The following is a 16,139-nucleotide window of genomic DNA, read 5'->3' as shown; positions in this document are numbered from 1 at the left end:
CCCATTCACACACACATTCACACCCTGATGGTGGTGAGCTATGTTAGTAGCCACAGCTGCCCTGGGGCAGACTGACAGAGGTGAGGCTGCCATACAACAGTGCCACCGGGTGCTCAGAGTGAGCTTTGTGCATGATTAAGAGCAATGGAGGCCTCCTTGTTTTTATTGTTCATCCAGATAAGCATAAATAAAAAGTCTAGCTCTGTAGGAAACATTTGCAACACTGCCAAAGTAAACAAAAGAAACATTGTAGAAAAATAAAGACTTTGGCCAGAGTTGTATTCACATTTAGAAGCATTGCGCTTGTGTCCTGGAGGATATTTAAATAATGTGTTTTCTAAATTAATCCAAATGTATTCATAGATTCCGTTGGCCATCAACCTGTCAATTGGGAAGTCGTTCACACTGTAAGTGGGAGGAAAGTGGATTCACTCAAGTTGGAAAAGCCTAGTTGAGGTATTTCTAAACAACTGTGGAATCCAAGATAATGGCTACAAACAGCTGTCTGTCACTACAATGTATCTGGATGTTTCGCTTGTTTGCAAAGGTCCAGGTCCAGAAGGAGACATCCACTTAGATGACAGGAAACTCGTTAGGATGTTTAGAACAACCTAACAACCATCAAGGCCCAAGCCTGCCATCAATGGGAACCTGCTGGAATACCACCGTCTGTGTCCACAGAGAAGCCAGATTTACACCATTAGGGACTGACAGGGTGCTGAAACAGTCCCACAGTCCCACAGAACTGCTAGTCTGCCAGTGGTACTGATGGGGGGGTGTGAGAACAGGATAGAATAATGCACGACGGGGGGAGGGGGGGGGCAACCTGAAAATACTTTCTTCCCGCAGGACAATGATTCCAAACACAAAACTTGTTTTAGATGGATAGATGAATTTTGATTTTTGGTTTGTTCATCTCAGAGTTTTTCAGGTGCAAAACGGTTTGCTGGTGGTTACAAACCACTACTAAAAGCAGGTCACTGTGCCAAAACCCTTTTTCCCTTTCCATATTTAATCTGAAGTCGGTCTTCAGACATTTTCAACCGTAGTAACCAAGAATCATAGCATGGCACCTGCCAAATCCCGACAGTACTACCAAGCACTGATTCACATAAAACCAGAGGGTACCATGTTTCGGTACTGTGAGGGAGTGTAAGAGTAGCCGATTCTCCATGCCGAACATAAAGACAGTATTGTCTTTATGTTTGGCAAATCTTTCCCTATATTTAATGACTTTTCAGACCCATCCAGCAACCTTTTTTTTTTTTTTTTAAACGACTGCTGAAAAATCTAGTGACTTTCTTCTGTTCTGTTTTCTTCCCGCGAAAGCATCAACCATTCTGTAGTTTATTGTTTTAAGAGAGCGGCGAGTGCTGCTGTGATCCCAGTCCCAACTTCTCCGAGCCCTGTCTCACAGACAGACAGCTGCTGAGGCCTTGTCTTGAAACACGGCTGCAGTCAGAGCAAAGGTAGAGAGGAGAGCCTCTCTATTCCCTCAATGCAAATGTATCCCACCCTGATTTACAAAGCTGGATAAAACATAATATTTTAATATAGTTTTATTTTCTTCTCTGAAACTGCTGCACTGAAACAAGTCGCTGAATTTTATTTACACACAGCTTCGATCCTGTATTCACATCGTTCACTCTGTGTGCCTTTGGTAACTATCCTTTTAGTAAAAATTTGTTTTATCTGCTGTGGATTCAGGAAATGTATTAAAATGCATAAATTATTTAATAAGGTTAATTTCTAGATCCAAACAAGTTAATACATTGAGAAATAAGTATGTTAAACTAAAAAAGTTAAAGATTAAACAAATAAAATAACATTTATTACTATATAAACACACAGAATTACAGAAAATAGGTCCCGTTAAGTATGGTATAGATTCCCACGTACAGGGTATCAGTACTGCATTGGTTCAAATGTGAAAGGTACTCATTCCTAATCACTATAAAGCCACATCGCTGCAGTAAGACCAGATTTAAATGATGTATTTGCACACAAAACAAGTTTGAGCTGTACAGCTGGAAGTTTTCTTGGGGACCTATTTTGGCTGTAATGCCCCTCTCACTGTCTGTGGATGCATTTTCATAGACATCAAAATAAGAATTTCTGGGGAATTAAGCTTTGGGGGAAAATAATTCAGGGCAATGAAGCTGAAAGGCACCTAATACCAATAAGAAACAGCAATAGTTGCAGGTGATGGGCTCAGGCTCTTCTTATGCCTTCACCATTGGAACAGGGCTTAATTCTCTTGCATCACCACATCATACCTTTACATGTAATCCATGCAGTATCGTTCTGTAAACATCTATCCATCTCCTTACTAATGCCTTGGGGTACTTCACACTCAGCCTGAAATTTGAGGATTTAAATTAATGAACTAAAACATACCAAGCGTTCGCTGCAGCAGACTATGGTGATTGTGGAAATGTAAATTATTAAATCTGTGATCTTTTAATTAGGTTGTCTAAATGGCCAATGGCCTTACATTGGGCTGCCGTAAAGCCGTTTGTCTTATTGCGAGAACAAGAACAGAGCCACAAGACCGCCTTTGGGTCAGAGGCATGGAAAGTTAGCAGTGTGGTTTGTCGGCCACAGACACTAGGGGGATATGACAGACCCCTCAATCGTCTCATAAACACTTTGATTACCGTCACAGGGACTTTGAATAATATATATTTAAGTAAATATATGAATTAGTGGGGCTTTAAAATTGATTTACAATTATTGATCTCAAGCTATATATCCTCTACTGTGCAGAGGATATATTTGCATGGTTAACGCTGTGGGTGTAATTAACGTAATTACAATTCAACAAATAAGATGCAGCTTAGCTTGCAATCAGGATTATCCACAAACAAGTTCTAAAGAATGCATTCATGACTGTAGCTCACATTTTGGAGAACTTTAACTGAGCAATGCTTTTTAAAGGTGGAGAATATATAAAGAACACAGCTCATCTTGCGGGCGTTTAACAGCCCTCTGTTGGGGGGTGAACAAAACATTTACACTGTTTTTAGATCAAATTTATTTCATGGAGAGAAGGTTGCAGAGTTAAGGCAGTTCAACGCATTTAACGCATTGTTTGCTGAGTGGTTCTGTGTGCCCAGCCAACAAAGACACAGTTCAACTGTTACAAATTTAGGCCAAGCGTCTCCCCATGTTTTAATCTGGGCTCCACCACCTTCAGGTTCTCTCCATAGGTAAAGATGCTGACTTAAGGCTCAAGCTCCAAGTCATAAAACTGTCAGGTTACACTGATTTTTGTTTTTTGTTTTGTTTGTATTGTTTGTAGATGGGAGATGAGACAGTGACCGTGAATACAAACCTAAAATAGTTGGACCTATTTCCAAAATCTGAATGTTTACATTAACTTTGCTTTCCACAGAAATATAGAGGAGACGCAACAAAACACAAGAAAAGATATGAGTAATTACAATTTTCAGAGTGTTACTGATGGCATACACATCCCTCTGTTGCTTCAGAACAGTACTCTGCTGACTTTGAAGCCAGTTCTGTTTCGAAGCCTTGGTGTCAGAGGGAACCTCACTATCTCTCTCTTAATAACCTCCTTAAAGTCCATAACTCTTAACAAGGATCAATTTTAGATTCCGTGACCACAAATTTCAAAGTTCACTACAATAGACAATGATGATATTATAATAGATCCCTTTAAATAATTGCCTTCCAAGGCAGATACAAAGGGATGCATATAATAGGACCAATGCTGTAAAAACTATCAAGTACTGAAGGAACAATCTAAACCCCTTTCAATTCATAATTTTACAATATTCAACCTAAATCCCTTCATTACAGATCACTTTGTGTTTTCAAAGCAAACAAACCAAGCACTTTCAGATCTCAAGGACAGAGTTTCAGAACCAGAGGGGTGTGTCTTACAACTACAGCATTCATCTTTATAAGATCACACCAAGCACTGAGCTCTGTGCTGCCATCCTTAAACAGATTGTCCAAAAGCATTGAGTGTTTTAAATACAAGCAAAGCTGTTGTGCCTCCTCCTTACTATGTCATTATTTGCATCAGATTCTGCTGATCAATATATTTCTTAGATCAGCTGGACACTGGAATTGCAATGTCTGTGAACATCAACAGATTAACGTCACAGCAGCTGCTGTGTTTGCTTCGGATGACGTCGTACACGTTCTGCAACCCTGTAGATCAGGGGCTTAATTTTGGTGGAGTGACTTCAGCTTCCCAGATCGCACCTTTCAGTAGAGCGTGAGGCATGCTAAACACATGTAGAATAACAGGATTATCTGAAAAGGGCTTTGATCTACTGCAAAGAAATGTGATCATGTAACTCAGCTAAAAATCTAAAAGCCAGAGTTAGTTTTGGTTTGATCAGGGCTCAGAAACTGTCAATGATTTCATTAGTGTTAATGGGCCAATTCAGAGATCCCAACCAAAATGAATGGAGGTAGGATCCTATATTCTAGAATATAGGATCAAACTAAATTAAACCAAATGTGAGATCTATTAATTATTTCTGTATTTTAATGAACACATTGTAATGTTGCCCTTAAGAAACAACTTGCCCTGTTCATTCTCTGGATGATTGAAAAGCAAAGCCAGTAAAGCTAATTCAATGTTTGCTGTTGAAGTGATGCAAAAATGTGTTTAATTTGTTGTTATTCTAATTCAATCTTTAATTTTACTATTCCCTAAACTTTTTATATTGTAATAAAGATACGTTTGTACCTTAATAGAAAAGGTTTCCTCAGACTTACAGCCTACCAGTGCTAAATCCACTATGGTCCAGTGCAACTATAGATGCTAGATTGCCAACGGTGTGCTCGGATCAAGACAACAGAATGTGGCTCCTTACTGTTGTGTTATGGGACAGTTAACCACACAGGTTTCTGAATTTTCTGTGAGAATAGCAAAATCATACAAAACATGATGAATGGGAGAGAAACCAATGCATGTGGGATTAGGAACCATCGTACTGCTAAAGTATCTATGATTGATTGAAAAATGTTTAAAGCATAAAATAATAAATAAAACACAGCAGAACTAAATCAAAAGAAGTTTCTCAGACAACGATGGACTTCACTCTGGTGAAACAGCACTGCCTCTGAGGACCTGTTACAGTCAACAGTTAGAAAGAAGCGAAGTGGAGGCCTTCCTTTTCCCCCACCCCCTATTCTGACTGCCAGAGTGGACCAGTCCCATCTGCTTTCATTGTTAGGCCACAGGACGAAGCATGGAATATCAGTGACCCCCCCAAATCCATGAGGACAGAAACAAAACCACGAGAATAGCAATAAAGGGAACCACAATGCTTACCCTTTATGATCCACAAAAGCCAGGAGTGGAAATCCCCAGTTGGCAGCTGAAGGCCTCTAAACAGAACCTCCAAAACTCGTTCTTGCAAAGTTTGTTTTTGGTAACAGTGAGGAACTCTTTTTCCCTCCCTGCTGCCTCCCTTTGGTTCTCCCTGCTGTCAGGAGCAGAGTGAAGAAAGGTTGAGAGACAGAGAGGGAGAGAGGGAGGGGGCGCAGTTGGATTGCAGCTCCAGGATCTATTCACATGTAAATGCTCCAAGGAGCTTGCACTAATCCCTGAGAGGAGCAGGACTGCACCCTCCTCCCCCGTCAGGATCATTTCCCCAGCAGTGACTGAGCTGTCAGCCAGACTGGGATGGATGCTGCAATCAACACACTGATAACAGCTCCCAGTCACTCCGTGGGGATCCAATTAGTTCAAATCAACAGTTGTGTTTTTTGTGTGGCCATCAAACTATCAAGCAATTTTAGGTGCAGGTTTGAAATATTGTTGCATAGAAAATGTGCATTAGGCTACATTATTTAGTCTGGAAAAGGATGGCATGTTCTCTAACTAGGAACATATTCTTCCCAGATATGTACTAAGGGAGGTTTTCATCAATTCTTCTTCAGCTGACAAGGCTGTTAGCTGTTACATCAGCCAGGATTGGCCATTTACCCCCTTGACCCCTCATTCACACATACTCCTTCATCCGTGCATTCTTCATTACGTCACAAATAAAAGCCATCCTAATCAATGGGGCATTTCCTCCAAACATGGTGGCACTACGGCATGACGAAGAAGCCTCCTCCGTTGTCCATCAGAAATACGGATCAAGTCTGTTTGTGCCGCATGACGGAGCGAAATGTGTCAATTTCTAAAACCAGATGAGCCAGACAGGAAGTCAGACACAGGAAGTGTAAAGTTTAGAAGCAGTAGAGCTTTCTGAGCTATCTAAAATTGTAGCTTCATCTAAACCTTCTACCTGTATGTTAGACCCAATCCCAACCAAGTTGTTTAAGGAGGTATTCCCTCTGATCAGTGGTCCTATTTTAGACATGATTAATCTATCCTTAGTAAATATATATGTACCACAAGCTGTTAAAGTAGCTGTTATTAAATCTTTACTTAAGAAACCATCTCTTGATCAAGATGAGTTAGTAAATTACAGACCTATATCTAATCTTCTTAAATTCTTGAGAAAGTAGTTGCAAATCAACTTTGTGAACATTTACAAAGTAATAACCTACTTGAGGAGTTTCAGTCAGGCTTCAGAGCTCATCATAGCACTGAAACAGCTCTGGTGAAGGTCACTAATGATATTCTCATGGCCTCAGATAATGGACTTGTGTCTATACTTGTCCTGTTAGATCTCAGTGCTGCATTTGATACAGTTGATCACAATATTCTCCTACAAAGACTTGAAGCATACTGTAGGGATTAAGGGAAAAGCATTAGGCTGGTTTAAATCTTATCTGTCAGACAGATTCCAATTTGTTCATGTTAATAATAAATCTTCCTCAAACTCTAGGGTCACTTGTGGAGTACCACAGGGTTCAGTCCTTGGACAAATTCTCTTTACTATATATATGCTTCCGATAGGCAAAATTATCAGACAGCATGGGATTAATTTCAACTGTTATGCTGATGACACTCAGCTATATTTATCCATAAATCCTGACGAATCCAATCAATTACTTTGACTGCAGTCATGTCTTGATGACATCAAAAGCTGGATGACTTTAAATTTCCTGCATTTACATTCTGACAAGAGAGAAGTTGTAATCTTTGGACCAGAGTCCTCAAAAGATAAACTTCTTAATAAATCATTTAATCTGGATGGCATTAACCTGGCCTCTGGTAATAAAGTAAAAAAAAATCTTGCTGTTATTTTTGACCAAGACATGTCATTTAAATCCTATATTAAACAGATTTCCAGAGTTTCCTTTTTTCACCTCCAGAATATTGCCGAAATTAGAAACATTCTGTCCAGGAGTGATGCTGAAAAACTAGTACATGCATGTAATGCCATTTACGACGTGACACACTCCAACTCCAATGATGCAACATTGTCAAAATGGCCACTGACTCCCAGCATGCATCATGGTCATTCTGACACCAGCCTTAGCAACGGGATAACGTTGCTATGAGACAAAATATAAGCGCTTGGCACGCTCAAATCTTTCTTCTTGAACTGGGAAAACACATACATCTGTTTCATCCTGTTGGGATCCATTCACCACGTGGCACGTGTTTCGATTTCTCACTGGACCGAGAACTTCTGAATCAAACTCATCCCTGCTTGCCTATGCAGGAGGTCGACTTTAAAAAGTACTTTGAATTCACTTCGATCAGAGACTGAGAGCCGCTCATCTCCCAGTGATCGTTGGGAACCATGTTTTTGTTTTGGCCAAACAAAACATCGAAGAGCCCAGAGACTTCGGGGTTCCACTTTCCCTTGCCGCCTGACGGACCTGCACATGCTGAGGCGCTCCAGGACGCCCGCGGATTCGGGGCTGCGACATCCCCCTGAGACAACACAAGTAAAACGGGACTTCCCCCTTTTTTTTCTCTTTTCACCCATAAAGCATAATGGGCACATGTAGTTTGTGCCTAGGCAGAACCTATTAGGAATTAGTTTATGCTTAATTACTCCAAGACGGAGTTTGTTTTAACTGCTGGATACATTCATTGGCTTCCTGTTAAATCAAGAATATAATTTAAAATTCTCCTTCTAATATATAAAGCCCTTAATAATCAAGCTCCATCATATATCAGAGCTCTGATTACCCCGTATGTTCCTAACAGAGCACTTTGCTCTCAGACTGCAGGTCTGCTGGTGGTTCCTAGAGTCTCTAAAAGTAGAATGGGAGGCAGATCCTTTAGCTATCAGGCTCCTCTCCTGTGGAACCAACTCCCAGTTTTGGTCCGTGAGGCAGACACCCTGTCTATTTTTAAGACTAATGTTAAAACTTTCCTTTTTGACAAAGCTTATAGTTAGAGTGGCTCATGTTACTCTGAGCTACCTCTATAGTTATGCTGCTATAGGCTTAGGCTAATGGAGGACATCAGGGCCTATTTTTCTCACTCTACTGAGTTCTACTGTTCTCTAGTTTTGCATTGCTGTCGTAATTTCAGCTTTTAACTTTTTGTTCTCTCCCGGTACATTTTGCAATGAACGTAAGAAGCGCAAAAGGAACGTAGTCAGTGTGAAGCCGGTTTGACAGACAGAAACATGTCATGCATGCCCTGACTACAGCCAGTCAGCAACAGATCGTCTCCTTGGCATATGTGAGTTGTGTTCAGGGCTGGATCGCTTATTCTGACCAGTGTTTTCGTGTTTTGGCCTCTGTTTCGCCTTGCCTTCGCTGGATACCCCATTTCGGTCAAGACTTGGGCCCTGTTTCAGAAAAAATGGCCAATCTAACCCGAGTAGAAAGCTGCTACTCTCAGTAGTTCTACTTCACACTGCCATAAGCTCTAGTCGCACAGGATTAGTTTTACCTGGGGACCACATGTGATCTGTAATAATTATGGAGATTGTCTGTGTTTTTAATCTCGTGTGAATGTGCCATGCCAGTAATTTGTAAAGTAAAAATTACCCTGCAAATTACCTACTATATACTATAATACTAATCCTATAGGAATATGTATCTCTGTGATTTGGACAGAAATGGGCGAGATCGAATGTGTGAATAGGTAATTTTTGTCTCCTGAGCAGACTGTTATTTGCTTTTCTAGAAGAACGGAGGCTGCACTGGAGTCTTTAGAAAACCCTGGGTCCGGGGCCAGCAAAACCGTATCGTTCAGCATTACAGTAACATCCCTGAAGATATGGGTGGTGTCTTAAGGCAGACTGCAGTTTTTAGTTGTTTCTTTTTTACATATTATGGGCTGCTTGTGATGAGAAAATATGAAGCTATTTTAACTGCTGTGTGCCAGCCAGTTTACTGTCACTACTGGAGATCGAATTTTAATGGGACAGAGGGGGGGGGGGGGGGGGGGGGGGGGAGAGAATCCAGTAGTTCTCCTAAAACTGTGTGAGAAACTGATCAAAACTGAGCAGGAACCCACACTGATCAGAGAATCTTTAAACTCAGTTTATTCAACTTTCCTTCTATTTGTGACACAAACACATTTTCAGTGTGAAAAACATAAAAAAGGAAACATGGACACATAAAAAAATTTACTTTTTGGAATATTTTACACTGAGTATAGATTCTTTAAAAGATAGTTTTTTTTAGGGGGGAATGGATTTTTGTTCTCCCAACAACATATCTAAAACCTGGTCTCGTCTCAATTTTGTGAACCAAATATAATTTATTGATCTGTCTTGTGGGCTGGCTGCAATGCTCCAAAAGGTGGTCATCACTTTACCCACCAATACTAGTAGTGTTAGGAAACAAATAAAATGTTTTTATTTTGTATTTTGTTTCAACAGAAACTATCACCGCAGGTAGTTCTAAGTAGGGTTGTACAATATATACGCACACTTCAACAAGTATCAGTGTGTGCTAAATTATTATTATTATTGCTCAAGACTGCTTAGAACACAATAACTATATGCTAACAAGTTCCAAGTATGATCCGTTGACATTTTTTCTGTCGGATAAAGTGTCACTGCAGTAGATGGCCACATCTGAGACTACAGTACCCAAGATGCAAAGGGTCTCAACGAGTGTAGGAATGAAAACTGAAAAAGCAACATTGGGGGAAATCAAAATTGTGTATTTAACACAACTGACATTGGCAATGCAGCTTTTACCAACATTGCTGTCGCATGAGTTTTCTACGATTGTTGCATTCGTTCTGTTAATTTATAAGTAACATGTGCAAGATGTAAAAATAAGACTTATAAAGATGAGGACACTGGTATTTTCAGTGAGTGCATGTCTAATATGTTTCTGGAGGACCAAACATTTCCCAGGTCTCATTCAGACCTGACATTAACTGGTGCTCTGGTTGACTGGATAACAACTGTCAGTCTGCTTTAGTTGAACGGTCGTGCTCAGACTCTCGATGTCTCTAGAAGTGATGATTAGCAGTTGGTCAGTTTATCCAGGAAGCCTTGTGGATGACGGACTTTTCTCTGTGGTGCAATGTTGGTTCTGGCTGAATTGTCAAATCTAGGTTTTCTGGCTGTGTGTTGCATATACACTAACTGTCAGCACTTGTGTTTACAGGGAAGGTGTGTAACTTACAGATATCAGTGAGCTGAGCTTCATGAGTTCACAGATAGTTTTATTCTCATCACTAGTTTCAATTTAACAACATGTTTGAAGTGTACCCCACCTCAGATAGTTCTAAAGTTATAGTTGGTAGATCCGCTGGCAGCTCACTGGCTGATGTAGTTAGGTGTGTATTTGCACGCCGAAGGAGTAAGCCATAGTGCCAGATTTGGACTGTCACATTTTAGAGTTTTCTACTTGTACCTGAATCAGACAGGATATATGTAAAGGCAGGTCTAAACAAGGCTTAAGCACTGAGTAAGTCTCCTTGATTACACTTCCTGTAGCGAGTATGATATCAAGAATGCTTACACATAGTCCGCATCCATTTATTTCAGACGAGTACAAGTGTGAACTTTCAACTAAATACTGCAAGACTGAAAGTATGGTCAGATCATCCCGCGACTGTGGGGTAAACAGTGTTTGGTTGATGAACGCAGTGAGTGAGCGGTTTCTAGTGTGGTGTTGGGATCTCTTTCATCTTACAGAGCACAGAGCTGTGAAAACAACTAAACCTACCCGTTGAATTATTCCACAGTTTGCCACATTTAAACAAAATACATTATATTTAATCAGTATATTATCCACACAGGGTCATGTCTTTCTCCAGCAGTCACTGGGTGAGATGTGGGGTATACCCAGGATAGGGATATCACAGCAACATAGAGACACACAGGACAGACAACCATGCACAAACAGTGATATATAAGGGCAATTTAGAGAGACTAATTAACCTATCAGTCCTTTTTAATGTGGAAAACATGAAAACTATATGGAGGAAGACCCCAGAATAGGATTCGAACCCAAGACATTCCAGCCATTGCTGGGGATTTTATGTGACTGACAAATACAAATACAGTAGCCTACCACTGTGTAGTGGCAGAAAAATAACACAGTATTCACGGTTGTTAAACGAATACAAAATCTGAAAAGTGGAATGCATTTAGATTCTGCAAAAAAGCATTATTCAGAGAGCAGCCAAAAGGCCCAGGTGGGAAATTCTGTTGAACAGTCAGCTGCCAGTGGTATATGGCACAAATCTGGGTTTAACAGAGGAATGGCAAGGAAAGAAATGCTGCTAAAGTAACTTCATATTAAGTTCTATTTTTGCTGTTAACCATAAGCTTTATAGAAGACACAGCAAACATTTTGAAGAAGTTGGCATGCTCAAAAAAGATCAAGTTTGAATTTTGTGGCCAGCAGGCAATTTGTAAAAGACAACATCAAAATGACTTTGATTCAAATAAATATTTTTCAAGGGGAGGTTAAACGCTATATTTTGAAACTAAACACTGTACCCCTTAGGAACTGGAGTAAATGGGAGTCTGGCACACATTACTTCCACATATTTAGTAAGTGAATGGTATCCAATCTAAAATCAATCCTATAAAGTGATTTTTACCAGATTGTAAAATCATTTTAAATCCATACAAAACTACACACTGCAGAATATAATGTAGCATTTATTAAATAAAAAAGAAACTAAAACAGAAAAGTTTGCAGGGGTACGGCTCAAACCCCACAATTGGTCCAAAAGATTTAAAACCATACAACTTACTTTTCACCGTGACTGTAAATGTGACTGTATGATAATAATGATCACAGCAATCTCCCGCCAGTTCAAACTGATTTTTAAAAACCAGTCCAACATTTATATAATAAATAATATGACAGACGTTTTTCCACATTGGTTGACATACATTGACTTCAAACCTCTGTATAAAATCCAGCTTCATTTTAGATATTTTCTCTCATCTTTTAATACAAAAAAAATTGACTGTTTGATGTCAAACAGGTTCAGCAGCAAAAAATACAAACCTCATTCCTTAAAACACGATTAATGTAATAAAACTAACATAACAATTATTTTAGCAATAAAAAAGCTACCCAGACATTTGAGATCAATCGCTCTTATGTGTTCTGAGGGCTGAGCTAATACTGTTTGGATATTTTAAACAGTTGGTGAGATTCAGCTTATCGTGACCTATAGCTTTATGGAGTGAACATAGTCCTTGAGAGGAGAAATCATAATGCTCCTCAGAATAGAATTAATATTGTTCTTATAATAGGGCTCTAATGAGAAAACAGGTTCTGTCTGGTTGTACTCACTTTACTTTAATGTTTGTAAGGGCAAGGAAAGAGGTCCCTTTATAGCTTTACGTCTTTTGAATAAACAGACGCTTCCTTAGTTTTTGATTTTTGTGAAGTGGAGTGTTTCAGTATTTCAGTGTTGCATGTGGTCAACAAAAAGATTAGAGTCAAACCTATAAATATAAAAAACATGTTAAAAATGTGTAGCTCAATCTCTACAGACTATTTGAAGCCATGTTGTAATATCTTATATTTACATTAGGATACAAACATGAGCAAATGCATTGAAATGTGTTAAATGCGCTCTCTGGTGATAGCTTATTTATTTTTGCTTGTCTTCTTTGGGAAATAAAACACACAGAAAAAAAACTGGAACACTTAGGTGTTAAAACACACATACTTATTATGGAGATAGTAATCATAGAGGCGTTACATGTTGTGCAATGTTCAGTCAGCATGCTGTTTCCTGAGAGAAGAACGCAACTGTCTCATATCCAGACTACTTTTAATAATGAACCTGTTAGAATGCAGAAAGTACAGCAGCACATGGACAGAACCGGCTCGTGTAACGCAGAAGAATATGGACCAGCTTAAAACACTTAAACAGGAAGGAGAGAGCGGTTCATTACCTGATGTGGAGACACAGCTGTCAGCAGTGACACACATCTACAACTGGGCAGGATGTTATATTCAGCGTGTGTGTGTGTGTGTGTGTGTGTGTGTGTGTGTGTGTGTGTGTGTGTGTGTGTGTGTGTGTGTGTGTGTGTGTGTGTGTGTGTGTTGGGGGGGGGGGGCGTGGCAGAGTGTGTCAGAGGATGACACATTTCCTGCTAACAGGAGAAAATGGTTTCCTGGTTAAACTGTCTAACTTTCCCACTGACACACTGTAACTATTAATTATTGCTATTGTTGCCATTGTTCCTCCTCCTTGTGAAGGTTTCATGCTATTTCAGATTTTTCAGGATAACAAAACCCAATAGGTTTAATTTGGGGTTTATGTCATAAACCAACTCATAGTAGCAAAACAACACTTAAAAGTTATTTTTACACAGGAAATTAGTTCTGAGTAAAATGTATAATTTTTTTGAGAGAGGGACCAAAAGTTATCTGTTTCTGAGTAAATTTTACTTGTGTAGAAGCATGTGTCTCTGCAGGTCCAACTTCAAGGCTTCAAAGGAGAATTTCTACCAGCTTTTCCTTTAATTTTACAGGTTGTCTTACTGAGATCCAAGATCTCATTTACAGGACAGGCCTGCTGTAAACATGTTAAAACTGTAAGTTTTACCCATTTTCTTTACAAAATAGCTGAACATCAGGCAAACTGGATGGATAATGTCTGTTAAATTAGTTTTCAAGTTTTGCCAATCACTCTCATTTGAATTTAGTTCTGGACTTTGATTAGGCCATTCTAACATATAGATGTGCTCTGATTGCATTCCTGTTATGGGTCATGGGGTTGATGTATTCAGTAATGTGAGGTCTCATTTCGCTTGACACACATAGCATTTTGCATGCCAGCCAAAACGTTGCCTGTGGTGACATGGGAGCAGAGCATCGTCTTCCACATGTTTGCTGTGCCCCCCTACATGGCTGAAGGCAAAAAGCAAACAGCACTTCCTTTGACTAACGTACAACAATGGCTTTCTTCTTGCCACTCTTCCACAATAGCAGAACTGTGGAGTGGACGACTAATCTGCCAACTCAGCAACTCAATGCAATCAGCTGGGTTTTTTTTTTTTAGGTAGAAAAGTTTTACCAGTTGGAATATTAAACTGAAATTCCATTTTCTAATAACTTGGATTGAATTGGAACGTATGTGATGTATGACTGGATTGAATTGAAAGCCTTGAGATAATATTCCTTGTGCATCAGCACTACATAAAAAAGCTGCTTCTCTGATTAATATTCTCCCTCTCTAGTCTGCCAGTTTAGGTGGACGTCCATGTCTTGGTAGGTCTGCAGGTGGATTGAACAGAGGTCTGGGAGATGTTCAAAGCTTTGGAGATTGTTGTAGAGCCTAACTCTGTATTAAACTGAACTACAACGTCCTCCCTGACTCGTCTGCTGGGTTCTTTGGTCTCTAATGCTCTCTAACAAACCTCAGAGGCCAGAGATAGAACAGCTGCAGCTGGATTCAGATTCAGTCACTCACAGGTCAACTCTGTTTACCTATTAGGTGACAGCTGGAAGCAGCTGGTTCCAGGACTCTATTCTAACTTTTTATATTAATCAAGTTTCAACAGTCCTCCAAAGTTCTTGAAATCCAACATCTAGTGTGTAGGTTTGTGCTTATATTGCAGTCTTTTTCCATAATCGGCGAGAAGAGAAGAACCCTTGGCTGTAGATCGTGTCTGTGAGGCCCCCTGTTTGGGAGCCAGTTCTACCTGGGTGGGTTTCTCTGTATTAGTCACAAGCAGCACATTATAAATAGTTCTTTATATACAGCAGCTGTTCTTAACAGTTCATTCTGTTTAGACTTGATATAGACTGTCCCTCCTGCCACAGGGAGAGCCCCCAGCTGGAGACAGCTCTAGACTGGATCCAGCAGGTGTGAAATATGTGTGGATTCTGTCGGCAGCACACTGAGCACAGCTCACAAATTAAAGCAGTGATGAGAAGCAGTCTTCAATAGGTCCAAATTAAAGTACAGAAAACTCCCATTCACAACTTAAGGTTTCTGGTCTTGTGATCCCACTAGTATTTATCAGACTTCAGAGAGCTCCCCCTGGAGTCACAACCTGCTCTACACAACTCTGAGCAAGAAAACCACGGCAATATAAAACACGCTCACAGAGCCGTAGCCAAGATACCTCTACCGACTCTGATCATGACATCTTCCTGCTTAGTCCCACACAAACCCCAAATTAAAACAGTTAACCTCTGGTCTGCTGGTCTGATAGCACACAGACACTGAAAGGCTGTTTTTTTACCCACAGACTGGAACACTTTCTCTGAAGAGCTACATCTGGACATTGGCACAGATACAATCACAAAACAGTCAATTCTGTGTTGAAATTGTGAACAGCAACAAAAAAAGAGAGATTTAGAAATACACCAATGACAAATGAGGTTAAAGGTTGCATTAACCAGCAAAAAAACAGGCTTTTAAGAACAATGATTGCCTAAAATTAAAAACCACACAAGAGGAGCTGAATCAGAAGCTACAGAAAGCAAAAGTACACCATGGGAATGCTATGGAGGACAATGTGTTATCTATGAACTCAAAAAAACGATGGCACCCTGAAAATAGCTGCTAATAATACATCTGTCAATAATGTGTTCAGGCAGGTTAATGTCAACAATGCAACAGGTCCATACGGTATCTCTGTTTTTCTATTAAAAACCTTTGACGATAACACCTGCTTGGATGCCAATTCTTCAGGCGAACCCTTGCTCAAGTGTTTTTTTTGTCGATTTTAGCTCAGCTTTTAACGTTCTCCAGCCCCACGTCCTTTCGACCACACTGAAACAAATGAATGTCAACCCATACATCATCACATGGTTTGACTCATTCCTCATTCATCAAT

General features: G+C 39.9%; 1 protein-coding gene across 4 annotated transcripts in view; it reads right to left on the bottom strand.

Annotated features, from left to right (window-relative positions):
• Nucleotides 1-16,139, bottom strand: part of sept12 (septin 12) — a 94,994-nt gene that overhangs the window by 33,765 nt on the left and 45,090 nt on the right. Inside the window, exon 1 of one of the 4 annotated variants that reach the window (XM_021325038.2) lies at nucleotides 13,242-13,314. The exons of 2 other annotated variants lie outside the window; for them this stretch is intronic. In XM_021325038.2, coding sequence (XP_021180713.2) covers nucleotides 13,242-13,278 — 37 coding nt within the window. In that variant the 5' untranslated portion in view covers nucleotides 13,279-13,314. Of the gene's footprint in view, nucleotides 1-5,314; nucleotides 5,495-13,241; nucleotides 13,315-16,139 lie in introns of those variants that run through there. One more of the 4 variants, XM_012879553.3, reaches the window with a different exon arrangement.

The sequence above is a fragment of the Fundulus heteroclitus genome, chromosome 16 (assembly GCF_011125445.2).
Source record: "Fundulus heteroclitus isolate FHET01 chromosome 16, MU-UCD_Fhet_4.1, whole genome shotgun sequence".
In the NCBI taxonomy this organism is placed as follows: Eukaryota; Metazoa; Chordata; class Actinopteri; order Cyprinodontiformes; family Fundulidae; genus Fundulus; species Fundulus heteroclitus.
The sequence above is the reverse complement of the archived record's forward strand: the minus strand, read 5'-3'. Positions and strand labels throughout refer to the sequence as shown.